Source organism: Trachinotus anak, unplaced genomic scaffold, assembly GCF_046630095.1.
Source record: "Trachinotus anak isolate AG129_WGS33_773 ecotype Australia unplaced genomic scaffold, CSIRO_AGI_Tana_v1 ptg000008l, whole genome shotgun sequence".
Lineage (NCBI taxonomy): Eukaryota > Metazoa > Chordata > Actinopteri > Carangiformes > Carangidae > Trachinotus > Trachinotus anak.
The window spans coordinates 5,406,598-5,429,944 of record NW_027273859.1 but is presented as its reverse complement, the minus strand read 5'-3'; the positions used below and the strand labels follow the sequence as shown (position 1 = coordinate 5,429,944).

Below are 23,347 nucleotides of genomic sequence, written 5' to 3'. Positions count from 1 at the left end.
TGAAAACATACTGCTTGAAAATACTAGTATTTAAGCTAAGCAGCAAAACAGGCTTACACATGAAAGAATACAAGGCTAACACTTGTTGTACTGAACAGAAGGACCAGCCCTGTAAATGCAAATGTCCATGATTGACTAAGCGACTGGGTGAGTGATAAGTTACATCAGTGGTCAGCTGAATGCCACATCACTGAGTCATGAAGTCACACCATTTGTCATTGGCTGTTGCTCTTTCAAAATGACCTGGCACAGACAGTTTCTATTAGGGGGGGTGTTTACAGTGTGCAAAATGTGTGCTGTTGTTGCTAGATGCTTTTTTTTTTTTAACAATTAAAAAAAAAAAAAGTCTCTATATTTAGCTACAACTCTAGTCACTTTTTGGACAAACCTTAGCTTCTTTCCAGGGAAGAGAGCTGCCAGTAATGCCCTGTAAGTGAGCCAACAAGCTTTACACTGCAATACAAGAACAATGCTGCCTTGTACATGAATCACCAACTGGTAACAATGCTGTTTGCTTGAACATGAACTCTTAGGCCCGGTCTTTTAGCATCACATCATGTATGTAGCCTTCAATTAGATATAGGGAGCTTCTTTTTTACTGGGTTCTCATAATAATAGGAGTTAGGTGCATTAAAAAGTCAGCATAGCCAATGTTTAAAATAACTCCTGGAGCTAACATTAGCTTAATCTGCTAGCTACAACAACAGAAATACACTAGTGAAAGGGGTTGTGTCTGCATCACAGGTCGGAGGCTACAAATGGTAAACCTGCTTTTGTCTACCTGTGTCTGAAATTAAGGACTCATTGTATATAAAGTTACTAAGAATTTCAGTTTAAATTTCAGTGTGATTATACACCACATTGCTGTGCTTGTAGCAAGACAGGTAGCAACAGTAAGTTGGAGGGATGGGACTTAGCGAACGGTCAATTAATGTCACAAGGACAACGCATCTAAAAAATAAGCTTGATGTGGGTTGTTCACAATTGTGACTGAATTCATTGCACCTAAAAGCTTAAGTAAGATGAATAATAATGAATTATCCTGCCAGTGAACTTAATTAGAAAATATAGATGGTGATTAGTTTTGATTGATTAGTTTTATTCTTCAAAACAACAGGTTGCAAATATCAGTGAATCAAATGCTCAATTAGGACACATCTCACATAAAAAGATTACACAGTATAAGCACATAAGTAGTAATGGATTTGTGATCTGTGACTGGGTAAACTTACCACACAGCCTGTAAAAGCTGAGCAGCAGCAGTGCCGATTTGTTTAAATTATTCTTTTGGCTAAATGTTTATTATGAGCTTATTATACACCCACAGGTGATGGTATTTAATCTAGTTTTTCCTCCAATTCATGGTTCTGAGTCTACACAATGGTGTTTTCTGTCAGAACAAACACAAGCATAGGAAACCTCAAAAATAACTTAGGTTTTTAATCTGAGGTAGAATAATTTCACTTCCTACTCAAACTTTCAATGTGATTTCTAGATGATTCTGAGACGTTTGAGAAATACAGGCCCTGGTCAGCAGAGCCTCTCTGGGCCAGAGGGAGAACCTGCAAGCCAGCCAGCCTGTGGGCCAGGCTACTGCCCTCCAGCAGATAGTCCTCCACCCCTGGGTGGTCCTGTGAGTCCCATTACTTAATCCAGGTCCAGGATCTGCTCACCCATAATGTCCATGGCTGCAGAGGCTTTTATGGAGCTTCCTGCTGAGTCCACAAACATCTGGGGTATGTCGTTGCCAAAGTAGATTTTGCTGTTGGCTGCGATGGCCTTGTACTTCATTAGCTGCAGGTACTCAGGTGTCAACTTCATCTGCAAGAGGGGAAACAGAATTCAAATTACAAATAAAACAAACAGTCTACACTTTCCAGTTCCTATTTGACTTTGCTAATGTAAGATGTGTGTTTGTGTCCTCTCTTTACCTTATTTGCCTCGGCAGCTCTCTGTGCTGTATAGAACTCTGCGTCTGCCTTGGCTTTCTGCCTGGCCAGGAAAGCACTGTCTATAAATCACAAACAAAAACTGTCAGGAGGAACATGAGCTCCACTGCTGGTCTCCTGGCTCCAACAGTAAACCAACAAACATGCAAAGCGATCTAAGTGGTCTACTCAGAACAATAACACTAGGAAAAACTGTGTAACTAAACAAGTGTAACTAAAAATTAGATGACACCTGACACAATACCAGGGCTGTCGAATTATCAAAACTAAATACCATGCTGCCATCATTCATGTTGTGACAAGAAACTTATATCTCTATATATACAGTATATCTATCACAGCTGAACGATATATGCCATATATCCTTACCTACATATGAACATTCAAAATATTAAGATTGCAAAAGGCAACGACATGGATAATATCAAATCTTTAATCATCACCTCACCCCCCGTCACGACCGCCCTGTATGTAGGCCTACAGCCTCTTGAGTAGTGTCGGTGAATAAGGGAATAGCTGATGCCATACGCCTGTAGTTTGGTTATTAAGCTGGAGTAAAAAGCTTCACATCCAAACATGATCTTTATACACTATCGGTCAAAAGTTTTAGAACACCACACTTTTTCCAGTTTTTTACTGAAAATTATTCAGTTTATTGTGTCATTGCACTCTGAAATGAAAGCATAGAACAAATAAGCAATTTGAGTTGAAAAAGAAATCATGGAATCAATTTATAGACCAAAATGTATTCTAAACTTTTGACTCATCAAAATAGCCACTTTTGGCAGATATAACAGCTGAACACACTCATGGCATTCTTTCTACAATAGAAATCAAATATTCTTCAGAAAGTTCTTCCCAAGTCTGTTGCAGAAGTTCCCATAAATGTGTGGCACTTGTAGGTTGCTTGGCTTTCACTCTTCTGTCCAGTTCATCCCAAACCAGCTCGATGGGGTTTAAGTCTGGAGACTGTACTGGCCACTCCATGTTTTCAAGCTTACCATCTTGTTCTTTTTTCCTGAGGTAGTTTTGGCATAGCTTGGACTTGTGTTTTGGGTCATTATCTTGCTGTAGGATGAACCTCTGACCAACTAGGCGCATACCAGAGGGTATTGCATGGCGCTGCAGAATGCTGTATTGGTTGAGGGTGCCACTCACTCAATCCAAGTCACCGACCCTGGATGCAGCAAAACAGCCCCAGACCATCACACTTCCTCCTCCATGTTTGACAGTTGATGTCACACACTATGGAACCATCCTCTTGCCTACTTGACGGCGTACAAAGATCCTGCATGATGAACCGAAGATTTGAAATTTTGATTCATCAGTCCATAATACTTTCTTCCAGTCTTCAGTAGTCCAATGGCAGTGTTTCGTGGCCCAGGAGAGCCTCTTTGTCTTATTCTGACATCTTAGCAATGGCTTTCTTGCTGCAACTCGTCCTGTCAAACCTGCAGCTCGAAGTCTTCTCTTCACAGTTGAAACTGAGACTTGCTTACTACGACCACTATTAAGCTGTGTTTGAAGCTGTTGTCCTGTGAGCCGCCTATCACGCAAGCTGTTAACTCTCCGAAACTTGTTCTCTGATTCAGTTGTGGCTTTGGGTCTGCCAGACCGCTTCCTGTCAGAGTTTCCCCCAGTTTCTGAGTGCCTTTTGATGTTGAAGAAAACTGTACTCACTGACACCTTGACTTCCTTTGCAATTTCCCTGTAGGAAAGACCTACATTTTTAAGTGTTATGATGGTCTGTCTCTCTTCCATTGTTAATTGCCTTTTTCTCGCCATTTTTGTAGCAACACACTACTTTCTACAGTACAATACTGTTCACCTGATGCTCATGAGGGTCTGGTACCACAATGTGTTCCAACACTGCTTTTATGCAGACAGAGGGGGTTGTATGTATTCAAGAAAAGTTGGAACACCTGTAGGAATTAGTAGCACCAGCTTTCAAGGCTGATTCAACCTTCATTGCTGCAGAACAGCTTTAAATTGTTAACCCACTTCGTGTTCCCTGAAAAAGGCCTTTTTGTTTAATTCTGAAATGTACATTATTTTTCAGTTTTGGGTAACCAGACCTTTTTTTTTAACCTCTGGCTGTTCAGTACTTACCTTTGTACCATTTCAAGCTATTCATTGGACTTGCATGACTTGAATTGAAATAAATAACTGGAAAAATTAGGGTGTTCTAAAACTTTTGACCGGTATATATATATATATATGTATGTGTGTGTGTGTGTGTGTGTGTGTGTGTGGGTGTGTGAGAGAGAGGTACAACTTAACTAAATATTCAATATGTCCTCTGTGCTGAAATTTCACAAAAACAAACAAATGGAGTGATAATGTAACTGAACTGTTACATGAACTGTATCTGACAGCCATACAGTACATTCATTATCTCTGTGATTTGTCAACAGTGACATATCAGGTCTGGGCCAGTACAGCCATTTTTCAATCTGTGCAGAGTGAGAAATCAGTCAAAGAGACACTTATTTGGATCTTCTTCTGGGCATTTTAATAATTCTCTTTATCTTGTCAAGTCTATCTACCTCCTCCAGGATTTAGGAGCTGCAGAGCTGCCCTGCCCCTCACTTAATAAAAAGAAAATATTGTTTCTACAAAGTAGTAATCCAGTGATGACACTGTGCACCATAAAAACTAACACTGGTAAAACAAGACTTACAGTGAACGAATCTGATCTGCAAGTTTCTCATCCCCACATGGCCCTCTGATAACAAAACAGGGTGAGGCTGGTTACCAAACTGTTTGTTGGGTTGGGCATCTATAATCCACCAGTGAGCTGACTGAGTCACTGTGGAGAGTTAACTCCTCTGTCACTCTCACTCATCTCTGACTTTAACATCTTTGTCTTTTCCAGCTCATCACCTATGAAACACTTGAAAACACCTTTGCAACAATAAGGCTACAAACAACCCATAATGCAACACTCTGTAAAAGACATGATTACCCTGGTACTTTCTCTCCATTCAGAAAGAATATCTGCTGTAATTAGTGAACATTTAATTGTCTCATGCTTAAATATAAGACAAGACAAGACAAGTTTCAGAAAACAACTGAATATTAGTCTCCTTGAGTAAGAAGTATTGTGTGAATGACACATTCATACTGTTAAATAAAATGTAAGACAATGTTGAAGTAATAAAAGTATTTACAATATGTTACTCATACTGAGTAATCTAACAGAACAGGTTCCAAATGACATTTTAGGACATGTTTCCTTTAATGTGTATTGGGAAACATTTAAAAAGTAAATCTCCCAACACTGCTGAGTGAGGAGAAGATTAGAGTGGTTGAGGAGATGTGTGCAGAAAAATACAAGGTTGGTGATATGGTGGAGGAAAAGAAATCATCCTATTTTAATGCAGCCAAATAGTGAGATTAGTCTGTTTTGATTAATAAAATATTTTGTGAAGCAACTGCATTTTCTATGTCTGTTGTTTTTGCTGCTACACTTAAAATTTCAAATAACGATGAACCCAGAGTCATATAATATATCATATCCCTATCAAGATATTTGGTATAAATATCGAGGTATGAAAATTTGTGCGTGGCGTGCAGCCCTAATATCTCCAGTTCTTCACTTGCACTTACTTTCTGATTTATGCTACATTACTATTCTATTTTACTCCATTTCAGAGGCAAATATTCTTCATTTGAAAGCTAAAGTAATGAGCTACTTTTCATTTTACATTTACTCATTCCACGCTTCTATCCAAAGCAACTTACAAGTGAGGAGCAACACTAAAGCTTCAGTACAGTACTACGTCTTTTCAATAAGACAAAGTGAGAGAAATAAAGAAGTGCACTGAAAGTGCACACTAAGTGCTAATCCGGTATGTTAAGGTGTTAGAGGTGTTAGGAGAGGAGGTGGTCTCAAAAAAGATGAGTCTTCAAGAAATTCTTGAAGATAGAGAGAAACTCCTGGTCTGACAGCATTTGGTAGCTTTTCAGATATTATATAAAACATTTATGATAAAGTTATAAAATAAAATTCATGATTAAAGATCTTGTTTTTTTGTGACCCCTTACAAAAATAGTAGTGTCTGATTGTATAGAAAATTAAAATAGAAATAAATAAATAATTCAATTCACATTGTAATATGTATTTCCTTTTAAAGTATGCAAGTGTGATAGTTAAATTAAAAAAACATGTTTAGCTTTTTGTCTCCAGTAACTTGACCATTTTTCATTGTCACATGAATTTTCCAAACCACATTAAAATCAGGACAGCAGAGACCAGTAATATTAAATGGAAAGCCCTGTCATAAGTTTCTATGACGGGGTGCACAGGAGCTTTTTTCTTTCATTAACATTGAAGTGCATTCTCCATGCCAAAATGAAAATTAATTCAAATCAGAGCTTGGGGGAAAAACCACAGCTGGGGCTTATCGTTGCAGCCATGGTCAGAAGGGATGCAGCACAACCAGACATAATGTCTTTTTTCAGTGTTTCTATACATTTTGGATCAGTGAACCACTGCTGCAAAATTATTAATGGTGCTGCAATGTCAAGAAGTCGCAATTACACAACTCTGCAGAGGACCTTTAATTTGAAACAACAGAGAAAGTGGAGACGCATGCCGGCCAAGGCAAGAGGGAGGGGGACAGAAGAGGAAAAGGAAGAGAAGAGAGAGAAAGATTGAACTAGTTATCATTGGGATAGATCTTTTTTTCATGCAGTAGAACTCCCCAACACCTGTAAACAGACTCTGAAATGTAAAAGCAGCAGAGCTGTTCTTTAAGCAAAGAATCTGAGAAGTCATGTCACTACAGGGTACAAACCTTCGATTTCAGAGATCTTTTTTTCGGTTTCCTTCTCCATGACTTTCTGCCCAAACTTGATCTCTGCCACTTGAGCCACTTTCTCAGCCTCTACAAAACAGAGAGCCATAATTAAACTGTCAGCTTGCAGGGTGTTTTAGGCACTTTCCCCTGAACAGCGACCTTTTTCTTTCTCACCTATCACGGCTTTGATCCTCTCTGTCTCTGCCTCCTTCTCCACAACCTTCTGTGTCTGTTGAGAGATCAGCAGCTTCGTCTTCTCGCTCTCCCTGCAAACATTAATGCACACTTTACCACTGAAGGCTCCACACACTCACACACAGGTGTTTTCACTGTATCCTCAGGACTGTGTTCACAGCAGTTGCCTCTTGTTCCTGTTGACACTGTCAGAGCAGGACACTGTGCACCTTTATCATTCTCATTGGTGTGTTGAGTTTGGTGACATCATTCCTGTGGCGACCCCTGTTGTTATTTCTGTGACAGTGCTTTAATTCATCTTGCTGCTTGCAGCATGGTCATCAGTGCCTGGTGTTCACCAGCCTGTGACGTGTAGTCCCTGCTAATCCCTCTCACTACGTCTCTGTCTCTCTCTGCAGGAACCACGTCGGTGATGCAGCAGCCTTAGTTTCTTCTGTTATCGTTTGTTTATTCTATGCAGGTTACAACACAGACACGACTATAAGAGCCAGGCTGTGACAAGTGTAACCAAAATCTACAATTTAGGTTTGATTACCTTCACCCCTGAATTTTGGCTGACATGAGATATCCATGTTTGTTTTTCTTTTGAGGCACTAGTTAAAATTAAGCACTAAGGTGGATCATCAGAATCAGAATCAGAATACTTATTGATCCCCAGCGGGAGATTAGGTCACGTTATAGTTGCTCCCTCAAGAATGGAAGTGTAACAGAAAAAGAATAGAGAATAACATAAGATACAGATAAAAAGATTAAGACAAAATATAAATATAAAATGTATCATAAATAAAATATAAAATGTAAAAATATGTCCTTATACTATGATATACAAATACAAAATATAAATATAAATGCAACAAATAAATGCAATAAATATAAGTTGGAGCTTTCAGAAAAAAATTATGACCTGGATGCTGACATGAATGGTGCTTATTTATTATATGGTTAGAAACTGGTAATTACAATAATTACTGCATGAAATGAATGCAGCCTAAGCCCTGAGCACTGAGCCCCCATAAACTTAACTTGATTAGGACGTCATATAATATAGAACCAGACACAGTGTTTAATGCTAACTGCATGAAAAATTGTTAATGGCAGCTCCTTTGCTTTTAGTGTTTTTTTTCCCCCATTCTTGATATCTGCTTAATTTTTCTGGTAAGACAATGACTTGTAGGTAATTCCCAGGAAAATCACAGATTTACGAAAAAGTGGGTAGGAACGGTTACAAAAGGTCCATAAAAATGTCCCTAAACACCAGTCAGTAGTACAGTCACACAGTCCTGTGCCCTTACGAAATGTTTGGGAATCTATATCAGACATTGAGGTTTGGCATTAAAAACCTCAAGATTTCCAGCTCCAAACTCCCAATCCAGCATCTGAACACTGGGCCATCGCGGTCTGCCTGTGCAACAAATCTGGGATTTTTACTTTCCAAATAAACCATTTCAGTTGGGTGTCTAAAGGCTGTTCATAGCTTTGATAATCCCTCAAAATTAAAACAGTCTGCTGATTAAAAGGATGTTTTTTTTATAGTGATGGGTTTATTTACATAGTCCGGACCAACTTTTCCAACAGTTGTGATCACATTTCTAAACTGAGGAAAACTGCCGTTTCCCTGACTGGAGTCCAGGCTAAACAACATGAATGCCCAGAGTTTCAAACGGGCTGTAAAAACAAAAGTGATCGTAAACACATTCTGAGCCACTTATTAGAAAGTGAAACTAAAAGTGTGCTCATCCAAAGTCTAACTGCTCACTGCATACAAAAAACTGCATGTGATAAGAACTGCAGTAGATCAAAGTTTTGATCAATATGCTTTTAGTTTCAGTCTCTGAAAGGTGGTACAGAATGTATGTGAGCTCAGTCTTGTTACATTCTAGACATTAGTGTGACTTACCCTGGAGTCCAGTCATGAGAACACCACTGGCCAGGCTGACACACAGCCTGTAAAAACAAAAGTGAGCTTAAAACTCATTTTGAACCAATTATTAGAAAGTGAAAGGTCAATGACCAAGCAAATCTAACTGTTCACTGTATTTTAAAATTGCATTTTTTCAGGAGCAATAAATGCAGCATGTGTAGTTCTGCAAAATCTAGTGTTGGATTCTGCAGGATAAAAATGGGTAAAAATAAAACTTAAACATGTGGATCTGATAACTACCACTGCTGTCGTCTGACTGCTCATGTTGCTGACTTGCTAGGCTCCATTTGCTGTAAGTGATTTCACTAATAGCTCAGGAGTTAAGCTGGTAGGTAAATGTTACCATAACCCACAGGAAATCTACAAAAATAAGGCTCAGGTATACTAAGTTGTGTACTGAATTAGGTAGGTTTGGCATGTTTTGTGTGAAATTTTATCATAATTGTCTTGAGTAAAGGCTAAAAAGCCTTTACTCCAAAAGTGACCTTTGGCCAACAAAATTAATCAGTTCATCTTTGAGTCCAAGTTAATGTTTGAGCCAAATTTGAAGAAGCTCCATCAAGGTGTTACTGAGATATTCTGTCCATGACAATGGGACAGACAGACATATGGATGGACAACCCAAAAACAATATGCCTCCGGCTCTGGCTGTTGCTGATGTGGACGCATAAAAATCAAAAGTAGAACAGAAATCCAGTTTAACTGTTTCCTCATGTGCAAACTGGAAACAGTAACACTGAAACCTTCACTAAACCTTTTTTAATGAACAGGAAAAATGACTTCACATTGACCACTGCCAAAGAGTCGAGGAGGAAGAAACTGCCCAAATGCAGACAATCGGATCATGTGATCAACATCTCCAATAGTTCAGTTTGCTGATCTCTCAACAAGTGAAATTAATTCTTCCTTCACAAAAATTCATATGAACTTGGACACTCCTCCTGGGCGTCTTATTGTTTCAGGTTTCAGATCACTATTGAAACCTTTTTCTCAGTTAACTAATGAAATCTTGACAAAACATTATTTTTTGTTTCAAAATAACTTTTTTTGGCCATCTTGTGCGACATAAATAGGTTCTCCAAAAAACCCAAATCATGCAAACCATTTTAATCTGATGATTAAAATCTCATAATAACAATCCATTTCCTAACTACATTAAATACTATTGGCCATATATAGATGATTTGGGGAGAAAGTTTATTTGGATTCCAAAACAGAGCCCGTTAAATTCACATTTATTTGTAGTTCAACGACTTGACTTTTTCAGATAAACGGGCTGATAAGAAAATACTTTTATCCACAACCACATATAGTAAGGAGACTTACTGACAGTAATCACTCTTCAGCTTTGAAGATAAGTCGACAGTCAGTTACCACGATGCAGATGTACTGTACATGTGACAGACAAATCGTTTGTGACCAAGGCCAAAAGTTTCTGTTGATGCTTTAAGGCATGTGGTTAAATCCTTGTAAGATAAAACTCTCAACAAAGTGAAACACTCATACCATTCTTGGTATCAGTGTTATTTGGAATATGACTCCTCCTATTGGCTACATTATTGCGACTGTTACACAGTCATGTGCTATGCAGCTGTACTTCGTTGTAACACTGTTGCCAGTTGCACTTCCAGCACAATGAGGAAGGCCAGCTGCCTGACACATCCATGTAATGTACGAATAAACAATTTAAGTGGAGTGCTGTTCTCCTTCTGATTTTTGCCAGTGAGGATCCAGCACACATCTATACATACTGGGCTTAAGTTCATCGATTTATCACCTAAACTCTAACTATTACCATGAGAATGAAAAGATCTAAATGTGTCAATGAAAAACTTCAAGATAAACACATATTAACCAAATGATGCAGTATTTTTGGAAAACAGTGACGTGTTTAGAGGAAGTGCTGCTCCAAGATATTTATAGACTGTGTTTTGTTTCAGTTCATCACTTGACAGTGACCCATCTGATTCAGCAGTGGAGGTTTGGACAGAGAGGGGCTGTGATGGGAGGAGCGTATATCTAGACATTTGCATTCACTTTTTACTGTGAGGTGTGTGAGAGTAAAAGACTGGGTTGTACAACAGAGTTTGCTACCATGGCATGTGGTTGTGTATGTTGTTGCACTAAATTATCAACAGCACTTTCTAAATTCCTGTAAAATCTGATGGCGATTTAGTGGAGACTTTTATTTTGAAGGGTGCATATTAATACTTCCAAATGTTACATTTCGCATTTTTCTTAAAAGTGTTGCAAATATATTTTTCTTTATAAAAATACAGGTTTTCATGTAGAATTTGCACACTTTCTGATAGGGGAATGTTTTGTATTTTAACAAGAACTTTTATTTTCCCAGGGAAGATGCACATTTTCATTTGCACTTTAGAGCTAATTATTTATTTATGGATAAATTGATTATTAAGCTAAATGCATGGCAGGACTGCTTCATAGCTTGCAACACTACAGTGTATTGTTGTGTTGCACAGACACACTTTATTAATTTATGTAAGAAACACCCTGTGAGAGCTTTGTTTTTTGTTGAACCCCCTCCCACACAGAGACTTTTTGCCTGAGACATGCAGCTTCAGCTCCTGTTTTTCAAGTAGTAAAGTGCATATTTAAAACCCAAGGATTCACGTTTTTAAAAGGGGTCAGTTATGTCATGAGACATTAAAAAAGTCAGCCAGAGACTTCTTCTTGCTCAGCCCACTCATGGAGCTAACATTCGCTTAATTAGCTAGCTACTCTGCTAGCAACACTTTCAGCTGACAAAATCCATGGTATAGTGGTTTCCAGCTGAAAATAAGAAGCCTGTTTTTTTCTACCTTTGTCAGGAATCAGAAATCCTTGTTTCAAAAATGACTAAGAATTTCAACAGTAAATCTGACACAATTGTGCCGTGCAACAGAAAGCCTGACAAGTATGATGACTAATTATGGGTCATAGCCCTTGGTTGTGTGCATTCAGGTTTATGCATGGTTATTTTTCTGTTATAACAGCCCTAAGAAATAACACATTTGGATTATTTGCTTCATGAGAAGTTTCCCTGGTAAGGCACAGTGAGTGATTATGCAAGACAGACCCTGTGCATACTTTGTTTCTCAACACTGAAGTTGTGTTTGTAATAAATGTGTAATAAATAGATGAAAGATATTCCTTTGAGTTGTGTATGCACTGAACAAAAAAAAAAACCGCAGAGTTAGACTCACTCACTTCCACTCTCCACAGGGCCTGTTGCCTCACAGTGCTCCATTGAATCTGACTATAGCTTACTGTAAGTCCTCCATTTCTTTTTCCAACCACATTATCTGTTACTAAGCATCATTTTGTTGTTTCATGAAGCATGATGAATTAAGACGCTCACAGACAGACATGAAACAGCAGAGTCTTCCTCTGCTACAGGACTTGGCAGCAGGAGTTGGATGAACATCAGGTCCATCCATTTGGGAGGGAAAATAAATACACAGTACAGGCTTCAGAGGTCAGGGAACATTCCTATTGGGCACAGAAAAAAAACTCACATGAGCTCGTAGTTCCGGCGAATGCTCTCTGGGATGTTGGGCTTTGTCACACGGACCGCCTGTTGACCAGTGAGACAGACAAAGACAAGAGATACTCTGTTAAGTAGACAGATACAGACAGACAGCAGGAGCGTAACAAAAAACATAACATTAAAAAAACCACCAAGGGGGTTCTCAAAAAAAAAAAAAAAAGGGCACTTGGAGAGGAGCCCTGAAACAAAGGGTCCTGTTCAAAGACCCTCTGTACTGTGCAATTACTGGCTTCTCAGAAAGAGAACAACTGTTGTTTCAAGTGTTTCTGGAGATTTACAGGACACATAAGACCAGAGAATTAAAGCCAAGTGGAGCCTTTCACATTCACAGAAGAGAGGTGGTGGGGGGGGGGTGGGCAGAATCAACAAGGGGGAAAACCTCAGTCAGTCATAATGTTGTTCTTTATTAAACTTAAAAAAACAACAAAATATATCTTGTCTCATGATAAAGGCTCAAGGAGGATTTTTTTATAATGCCTGTGAAACTTGATTTAAGGCAACAGAATGAAAAAAGACTTTTGTTATCGAGTTTTTGTTACCGCAGTCCTGTGTGAGTGTAGATCTCTTTTAGAGCAGGGGCTCTCAACTTTTTTGAACCACCTGTCACTGTGCTGGACCACAGTCAGTCTGCCACTCCAGCTGGAGGAGACGGCGTCTTCCTCCCAGATTCACACACACTATTTTCACTCATCTGCTCAAATCTCTTTTATAATACACTGGTATAGCAGATTTAATGGAAAATTCATTCTCAAAAACATTTTTGAAATTCTTCATTATTTATTTATTTATTTTGAACCCCCGGTTGCAAACCACAGTTTTAGAGGGCTTTAAAGCACCCTGCCTTTCCGGTGGTATCACTGTACCTGTATGATAAGTCCAGGTGCCATGGATGTTAGATCCTCTTGTAGCGTCAACTTCAGGTTTTCATCAATTTGGTCTGTGGTGGAAAAGTACAAGAAGAGGATGGGTGAGCTGCTGCTGATGATAACCTGAGTATAAACTGTCTCTTTGATTTCAAACTCAGTGTCAGACTGAGCCCTTTTCAGAAGGTTTTTTTTGTCATGTAGTCAGAGGTGTAGAAGAAGGTGTCTCATAGCTTCATTCAGACATGACAGTACCTTTACGAAAAGAGCCACAGTGCTTGCACTGTACCCTCACTGAGCAATTTATCAGGAACACCTGTACACCTGCTGATTCATGCAATTTTCCAATCAGCCAATCATGTTACAGCAGTGCATAAAATCCTGCAGATACAGTTGAGGAGCTTCAGTTACTGAGAAAATGTGATGTGTCTCAGTGACTTTCACTGTTGCATAATTGTTGGTGCCAGATTGGCTGGTCTGAGTATTTCTAAACTCGTAGTGATATCCTAGGATTTTAACACACAACAGTCTCCAGAGTTAAGTCGGGACAGTGCAAAGACCTAAAAACATTGAGTGAGCAGCAGCTCTGTGGATGGAAACCCCCTCACTGATGAGAGAGGTCAGAGGAGAACGGCAAGACTAGTTGGAGCTGACAGACATGCTACGGTAACTCAGATAACCTCTGTAGAGAAAAACATCTCAGAATGAAAGCACATAATCCAGCTTGAATCCAGTAAAACATCTCTGGGATGGAGTAGAAACGGAGATTGGCAGCATGAATGTGCAGCTGATGAATCTGCAGAAAGTGTGTGATGCAGTCATGTCAACATGGAGCAGGAGAGCTGAGGTTGTTCAAAGCAAAGAGAGACCAAATGATGCTGTGGCCACTGGGAAAACCAGACTTTTCCCCATGGGCTGCTACACAGCTTGGGCTGGTGGCCAAGTGAAAAAAAAAACATCAGAGAGAGACAGAGAGATAGATGTAGCTGTGTTGTGGTGATCAGCCCAGTGGAGCAGGCTGCACGGCCCTCTCTTGCAAACTACCTCTTGCGATCACACAGCTGCGCTCTATCTGCTTATGTGACAGTATTTTTATCACGGTTTAAACACGAGGCAGCTGAGGACTGTTACTGACTCACTTGATAAAGTTTAAAAAGAAAATAAAAACTGTCTGAAAAACAGGTTAAAATCCCCCCAAAACCCATAAAAATCGTGTGCATCTATTAGCTGTAACTCTGCAGACAACAGACAGGAGGAGCAGAGCAGGTTGAGGACCACAGCTTTCAGTTTAAGTCCAGTATAAACAACAGCATTAGCAGGAGGCAGAACACAACAGGAAGTTTGTCTGAATTTTTTCAGCAGGATAATGTTGTATAACTTTGTTTTCTGCTCTGCTTTCATGAGAAAGTTCATTTAAATACCTTAAAGTCTGTGTATAGATGAAAACAGACAGACAGACTGTTGGTTGCACAAGGACTTTTTAACCTATTTTGACCCACACTGCAAGATGAAAAAACAAAAACTCAGGAGAAGAAGCTCCTCGGCAGGTTAAAAGTGTCTCCTTCATTTGTGGTTTATTAGATTGATTTTATCCTCTTTTTGCATGAGAGACAGAAACTGAGGAAGAGAACAATCTGTGTATTTAATCCCTCAATTCAGACTTGTGCTGTGCTGAATGTTCAAGAAATGTTACTTGCTATGTTCAAGTAAGACTAACATCCTTACATTAATATTAAAATGACTTGGCTGCTTTTTTGAAAGGATACTGACTATTGAAAACTAAACTATTAAGACAATTACTGTACAGACAAATCATCTCTGCCACAGTACTGTTCAATACATCAGATGAAATACTGAGACCAGTACTGAAATGAACTTATTCGGGGAAGTCGTTAATAATAAAACTTCCTCTGCATGTTTACTCATCTGATAAATGATCATGAGTAAGTTTCTTGTGAAGAACTGTGTACTGAGGTTAGATGGATAGGTTTTTACATTCACAAGAGTGAGTTCATGTAAACAAGGTGGATGAAGGTAAACTAAGGTGTGTAAACTAAAGACACAAACCATAAATTCAGGGGAGGGGGATAAATTTTGAGCCCGAAGCTGCAGGTGACTAAATGCTGTTTATGTACAATTAAACAAAACACAGAGATGTTTCAAATCAGTAGTAAGTTTACACCACACTTACCAAACAAGCCGATGTAGACCTCCTGCAGTGAGTGGACACTGCAGAACTGGTTGAGCTCGTGGTGAACTTTGTTGAATATCAAAGCTTTATCGTAGTCAGCTGTGAAGTTCCTCACTATGTCGTACACTGCACAGAACACAGAGATACATCTGGTGAAGCTGGAGCCAGCTGTAACAAAACGCCTAATGTGTCTGTCAGCGCCAAAGAAGTTATCTTCAGATGTGTCTGAGTGACCCACAGCTGCAGGATCTAAAAGGGAGGGATGGGAGGAATTGATGTTTTTGGCCTGTTGAATACTGGTGAGTTTACCTGCTGATGGAACGAGATAGTTCACCACTTCTATGCGATCAAAGTAAATCATCACTCCTCCGCTGCAAAAAAAAGGAAACAGTCACTTAATTTATGATTTGATAAACACTTTTATTCAAAACACCAGTATGTGCTAAGGGATTGTTTTCACAGTCTGGGCGATGCCAGTGTTTAGACATGGACTGTCTCAAAACCACATCAGATAGAACTTAAACCAGTCATAACAGCAAACCCACCTTGTGCCGCATGGTACATTCTTCACCTCATCTGTCTGCAGCGTCGTCTGCGAGGCAAATATAAAGATTCATATTTAATGCATTTCTTTCAGACGTTCCAGATGCACTTCTCTGACATCAATGTAAAAATACTAGACACTCAGCACTGGAGCTGGGAGTAAATCCATCAGAACCATGTGAAATTAGATCATTTAACATATTAAACTGAAGAAAGCTGGACGTTAGTTGTGCATACAGTGTAAATATCTCTATGACAAAATGTGCCAACACCCTGAACATTATAACCCTCACAAAGACCGTTCACATTAAAAGGCTGGTCTTGGTTTTTATATCCTTTTAACTATAGGGTGTGTAACCCATGTTTACACTGTTTCTTTCTATTTAATGAGGAAATGAGTGAAGGAAAGGTAGGTTACAGGGGAGATTTAGGAAATTAGGAAATTAATCTAAGAGTGAAGATGAGGTCAGAGACTGCAACTCCTGATCTATCTTACCTGAGTTATGTTTCCAATCTTGGATTCAGATTAATCTTTTCTCCCTTATTTACTTTTTAGCACCTACACATTTATTTTTGTCCATTTTCATTTAGTGTAATTATTTAATAATTTTTTTCACTTATTTTTTTTATTTTTGTTTTATTTATTTTTTAATTATCTCTCCTTCCTTTTTGGATAATGTTCAAATTCCAAGGACAATCCTTATACCTTCATACCATCTGTTTTATACCTACAAATCAATATAATTTTATAGTCCTTTCTTACTATGAAAATGAGCACTGGTACAACAGTTTACTGTATGCATTACTTTCTTTGGCTCAATAAAACACATCTGAAAAAAAATAAAATACAGGGTGTGTACTTTTCACTTCCCTTCAGCAGAGGAGTGCACACATTCACTGATAATCAGGTTTACACACATTTCAAGTAGAGATATACATGTGTATTGGTATCAGTGTGCCTGTAGGCCAACAAGTAACAAGGAAATGCAGCACAGAAAAGGTAAATTAGGTTTGAGGTCATCAGATGTCAACATTCCATGGTTTGTCCCCTGGAGACCACTGACAAGTTCACGCTCACACTGTAATATCAGTGCTGTCAGCAGTGCATTGTTAAAGTCCAACTCCTTCGATTCTTTCACATTGTGTTATGTTGCAGCCTCATGCTAAAAAAATCATTTGGCTGACTAAGTGAGAACTGAAGTTTATATATATTTTTTTTTTTACAAATGTGTTAAAAGGACAAACTGAAATATCACATTTACATAAACATCCAGACAATTTTCAATGACACTGGAAATTGAACTCAATTCCTTCCATTTCTCTTGATCATCTTTGAGAAAGGTACACAACTCTCTACATAAGGTCTCACATCTGATGATGCATCCTAGGGAAAAACCAAACCATGAGGAGCAGGGAGCTGCCTGATTGTGTCAAGGTACAGTTCTGTGGAAGGCTACAAGAACTTTCTGCTGAAGGCTCTCAAGTGCTTAATGGCCTCATCAATCTTAAACGGCAGATGTGTGGAACAATCAGGACTCTCCAGAACCGACTTCCTGGCCGAGCTGAGTAATCAGGGGAATACGGCCTTTGTATGAGATGTGACCGAGAACCTGATGGAACCCTAATGAGCTCCAGAGGTTCAGTGTGGAGATGGAGAAACTTCTGGAAAGACAACCAATTCTATCTGAAGGAAACCAGATATGACGATTAGAAATGAGACCAAACTGTTCAATCAGACCACAAAGTCTGACAGTCCTTTGGGTGTTTTTTGTTTTTTTATCGTGCAAACTTTCATCTGACTACTGCCATAAAGCCCAGATCGGTGGTGTGCTGAAATGATGGTTGTCAAGTTTCTCTCAGTGAAGTGAAGGGGTCTGAATACTTTCCAAATGCACTGTGTCTTATTCATATTCAAAAAATGAATAAATACATTAATTAAAAAACAAATATCAAGAGTTTTTGTCATGTCATGTCTGATATATCATTATCAGATTTTTAATTATCAATTTGTACACAGCTTATTACTCATCACACAGACTATTTGCACTGAAGGCTTGTTCCTCCCTCTGTCCATTTTTAAAACAAATGTGGACACATCCTTTTTTTGATATTTCAAATTTTGAATTAGCACCTGCTAGAATTTATTCATGCTGACATACCCTGTATTACACTATTGCATCAGACCGCTGGGGAAGGGTTTGAGGGAAAGAGTTAGATACTGTGTCTATACATCTGTTTTCCTTTCTTTTCTAATGTGACCTTGTGATATATATAGATTTCAAGAAAAAAGACCATGACCTCTCCAGTACTGATTAAACACTTGGCCCGTTACTTTATATCATCATTTAATCTGTATTACTGGTACTGTGCCTGTACATCTTTCTTTACTCTGAGACCTGCTTTGACAGAATAAAAAGGGCTGAGAGCTCCTCATGTTTTATATTACTGGTTTCATGGTGTCAAAAGACTCAAACTGATCTCCAAACCAAATCAGATGAATAAGATAATTTAACAAATCATCAAATATCAATGTCCAAAACTCATGAAACTCACATCAATGCCAACTTTGTCAATCTGAGTCATGATTGAGTCAAACCTGAACACGCAGACATGATAACACCACTGCAAATAAACTTCTGTAAATCTGCTTAGAAATCAGAGGAAACAGAAGCTCCTTAGTAAGTAATCGAGTGATTGTTCTCAGTACAGCCAATGGTACATAACAAACAGGAATTTGAAAAAGCTAATTTAAAAAAAAATAAAAAAACACAGCTTAACTCACTTAATCCACGGCAACACAATAAGAGCTGCTATCACTGCCTGTTGACTGCGGCATATCTGATATACATAAACTTCACAGCGAAACTCATTTGACTGACAACTGACAAATAATGATTTGGTGCTGAAGAGTGAAGCTGTGTTGCTAAAAGTTTGGACTATACATCAATGGTCTGTACAGACTATGTTCTCTTTGAGTGAGATACTCTAAAACAAGGGGTGGCCCACCTGTTGGAGACCACTGCTATATATGAACTGTGGATCTTAGGTCAGAGGTTTTGTATAATGTATAGAATATGAGACATTTATGGCTAAATAAAACTGACTTGACTCACCTGAACAGACTTGTAGGTGGTGATGAATGGAAGCATAAGATGGAAACCAGGGCCGCTGGTGGAGGTAAGAAGAGCCCCTCCCCTGTGTTACACAGACACACAGATCATTTAATCTTAGAGCTTCAGAACAGAATAAAACTACCTCCTCAGGGGATTTTAGCTTGTAATAGAAAAAAAAAACATTCTGAATACTTGTGGTACCAGAAATTAAAGATGTGGGTCTGAGTCCCACACACCTTCATATCCTGAGTGGTAGCCCTCTCTCAGGACATGAAGATGGACAGTTTCACTTCTGTAGCTAATGTTAGCCACAGGGCTCAGGTGCTTCCATTGTCCTTTATTCTGCTACTGATAGGGAAGGAGATAAAGACTCTTCCCAGATGAATTTCTTTTCTTGATAAAGAATTAAACTTTGCTCTTTGGCCACATTCACATGAGTCATAAGAGACCACAAGCTCACTCAGTCTGTTGAAGTGATAAGACTTAAATTACCCTGCACAGACAAGAGTGCAGAGGCACAGAACCAAAAGTAGTATTTTTGATTAATGCCCACATATTTAACCCACAGTTTAACAGTGAGGTTGCGTGAGGTAAACACCTCTGAAGCAGATGTTCTCCTCTTTATTGTCCCACTTTTACAGCAAAGCAGTTTAATACTAATGTCTCAGACACACAAAAAAAAAGAAAACACTGAGTGCTGCTGTCTCACCTGTAGTAAACTCCAGTGTGTCCCTCATCGATCTTGTGTACAGAGGCTAAAAGAGCTGCTCCTCCAAGAGCAGCAATTATGGAGAATATGGCACCCCACTGTGCCATCCTGGCAAGCAAAGACGAAAGACAGCATGTGAAGATGAACAGATGGGAACAGTTTCCCTCTGAGGGGTTTCACAATATCCTGCCTTAATTACAATCAAATGTTCAGATACTCCAACAGCTATAAGTGATGTGTAAATGTCTATCTATCCAGTCAACAGGACGCAAACTCACTCCGCTGCTTGTGTAGTGCCGTAGTAACACTGTGGAGTTGGCTTCTTGCTCACTGGTTTATCTCCTCTCAGCTCAGGCTAAGCCAGGCATCAGCTGGGACTCAGTGACCTTGTCACACTTAAAGAGGATTGAGGCTAAAGTGAAAAAACATTGTAACCTCCCTTCTCATACGTATAACCAATCTGTCACTACGATCTAGAAACATTATCTCCGTTTCTTCATATATTAAATCTTAGTGTAGCTCGTTTGAACTGAAGGAGCTGGATGAGGAGCTTCCCCAGCTCTGGTTAGAAAGGATTTGCAGAGATACAATCTGGTGACCCTGCTTCTCAACACAGGACTTGTCTCACATGGTGTTTATACTACAGTTTTTTTATTTACCCTGTATGTGTTAATCCTATTAAATATACATTTATTAATATATACCTTCCTTCAATGTGTCTTTGACTGTGCTCTGACTTTCTTCATCGTATGCCACTGATCTGCAGCTTCTTGTTTTCATTATGAGTTGGATATTTTTGCTGGCACAAAAGTGTATTTAACTCTCAGTGGTAAAAACAGAGAGGAGGGAAAGTGAAAACAGCAACAACTTAAGCTTTCGAAAAGTGGCGGACACCACTTCCTCTGGTTCACTGAAACGACTGCAGCCTTACAGCAGTTAAAAGTTAACACTATCAAAATATAGACAATCTTTGTGTGTAACACGTGTATGCCGAATGGGAGGAATTAATCTAATGATTTGTTTACAGTGTTGAAATAATCACATTATGACAGGTAGGTATGACTCATTAGCAAGTCAACTTAAAATAGCCAAACATTTGAACGGCATTTGGTTTAGAGGGCTTCGGGGCTAACGGCATTAGCAGGCGGTTAGTTACTGTATTATTGCTGCCTCAAAGAAAGGCGCCTCCTCTGACGGCAGACCTGTGCAGATATAACATCAGTTACCAGGATGTCACAGCCTTCACTGTCAGTGCTGAACCTCAACACGAGGCCAAATATTGATAAACCTTAGTTACAGGTTAGCAAAACAATCTTAGCACCTCTTGCTTCTTTTGACGCTCTACTGTCATATTAAACTAGGCCGGAGGTGCCAGATATTGTGTTTAAATAAACAGAAACACATGTTCCTGTTTCTCGGCAGTTCTTACCTGTAATTAGGAGCGAGGTGACAGCAACAACAGAGAGGAAGCAGGTACTTCCGGCAGCCGGTACTTTCCTCTTCTTCGTTTGAGTCTTCGGCAGCCAGATTGGTGCATTAGCGCCCTCTGGCGGACGGCCGCTCCCGTCCGTATGTGTCTGACCTTATTCAAGAGTAATGGGAGGAGCAGGCCTTGACACAACTCTGGCAAACTGCTTCTGTCCTTCACATGTACAGAGCTCCAGAGTGTAAGATAGATTTTTCTAACTTTGCTCGTCTGGGGCCCCTGGTGGTCACAGGGGCCGGAGCAACAGCAGCTATAATTCACTATTTGAAATGTAATAAACTTTTTACAGTACTCACAAAGGCTTGATTAGGATGGAAATAATTCTATGCTTTTCATTGCTGAAATTGAATCATCCTGTACAGTCCTGCAGATACAGGTCAGGAGCTTTGGTTAACGTTTACATCAAACATCAGAATGGGGATAAAATGTGATCTCAGTGACTTTGTCTGTTGCACTATCATTGGTGGCAGAGTATTTCTGAAACTGCTGAGCTCCTGGGACTTTGGCGCACAAAAGTCTCTAGAGTTTTTACTTGGTGCAAAGAACACAAACCATCCAGTGAACAGCAGTTCTGTGGACGGAAACACCTTGTTAATGAGAGAAGTCAGAGGAGAACAGACCGGTTTGAGCTGACAGAAAGTTGCCGGTAACTCAGATAATCACTCTTGGTTATGGTCAGCAGAAAAGTATCACAGAATACGCCAAACCTCGGTGGATGGGCTACAACAGCAGAGCACCACGTCAGGTTCCACTCCTGTCAGCCAAGAACAGAAATCTAAGGCTACAGTGGAAAAAAACTGGACAGTTGAAGACTGGAAAAACGTATCCTGGTCTGATGGGTCTGGATTTCTGCTGAGGCAGCAGATGGTAGTGTCAGAATTTGGCATCAACAGACAACAGCATGAACCCATGGAACCAACCCGCCTTGTGTCAACAGTGCAGGCTGGTGGTGTTGTAATGGTGTGGGGGATGTTTTCTTGGCACACGTTGGGGCCCTTCATACTAATCAATCATCATTTGAATGCCAGGGCCTGTCTGAGTATTGTTGTTGACCATGTGCATCCCTTGATGGCTGTAATTTACCATCTTCTATTAGCTACTTCCAGAATGATAATGCACCGAAGCAAAACTCGTCTCAAACTGGTTTCATAAACATGTGTTCAGTGAACTTCAGTGGCCTCCCCACTCAGCAGATCTGACTCCAATAAAACACCTCTGGGATGTGGTAGAACAGGAGACTGGCAGCATGAATGTGCAGTTGACTAATCTGCAGAAATGATGTGATGCAATCATGTCAACATGAAACAGAATCTAAAATCTACGTTACAAGGAGCTGAGGCTGTTACAGAGCAAAGACAGGCCCCGCCCAGTATTAGTGTCGTGATAGTATGGAGTTCCTAATAAAGGGCTTCCTGATCTTATGGAAGGTATAAACCTCAAATAATGGGATAAACTACCACTGGATGATAGTTGTGCTATCTACCTCACTGTATATAAAGTAGACAATATGGTAAAACTAACACACTGTATAACTATTTACAATCTGATAATGACATATAAACATTTCCACAGTGTTTTCTGTGGAATAACTACTTCTACATGTCATACTTTTATATTTTAATATTCATATCACTGTATACTTTAGGTATAGTTATACTTCTGTGGATCTCAGTACTTCCTCCACTTCTGCTTCTGCCCATTATAGCAAAATTAATACAGTATCTAGTGCTTTTAATTTGTCTAACATACTCATGGTGCTGAGAAGGTGTGTGTGTGTGTGTGTGTGTGTGTGTGTGTGTGTGTGATATTGCTGTGTATATTTGTATTCTGTGTTTTGTCTCTGTTGAGTTTACTTAGTGCTGTTCTGTCACTGTGTGGAAGTTTTTACTGTGACCTGCCTGAGGACTACAGATGAAAATTATAATTATTGTATTATTATTTCTTATGCATTTCCTTTATCAAGATGTTGTTAATTTTGGTGTGAAATGCTATTTCATTTTTCCAATGTGAACAGCAGATGGCACC

General features: G+C 39.3%; 1 protein-coding gene across 3 annotated transcripts; it reads right to left on the bottom strand.

Annotated features, from left to right (window-relative positions):
- Positions 1 to 290: 290 nt before the first annotated feature.
- On the bottom strand, positions 291 to 21,416 carry erlin2 (ER lipid raft associated 2). 3 transcript variants are annotated; one of them, XM_071482043.1, is made up of 13 exons: positions 21,266 to 21,380; positions 20,115 to 20,231; positions 19,837 to 19,944; positions 19,128 to 19,209; positions 16,017 to 16,063; positions 15,781 to 15,842; positions 15,472 to 15,597; positions 13,281 to 13,354; positions 12,386 to 12,444; positions 6,926 to 7,017; positions 6,749 to 6,838; positions 1,932 to 2,011; positions 291 to 1,821 (listed from the first exon to the last, which is right to left on the bottom strand). In XM_071482043.1, the coding sequence occupies exons 3-13, from the start codon at positions 19,941 to 19,943 to the stop codon at positions 1,648 to 1,650; spliced, it is 993 nt and encodes a 330-aa protein (XP_071338144.1). In that variant the 5' UTR covers position 19,944; positions 20,115 to 20,231; positions 21,266 to 21,380; the 3' UTR covers positions 291 to 1,647. The 3 variants fall into 3 exon arrangements, 2 of the variants coding, with proteins under 2 accessions (XP_071338144.1, XP_071338143.1); XM_071482042.1 differs by lacking the exon at positions 20,115 to 20,231 and having other exon boundaries at positions 21,266 to 21,415; XR_011691569.1 differs by lacking the exons at positions 291 to 1,821; positions 1,932 to 2,011; positions 20,115 to 20,231 and adding an exon at positions 8,844 to 8,890 and having other exon boundaries at positions 21,266 to 21,416.
- Positions 21,417 to 23,347: the final 1,931 nt, after the last annotated feature.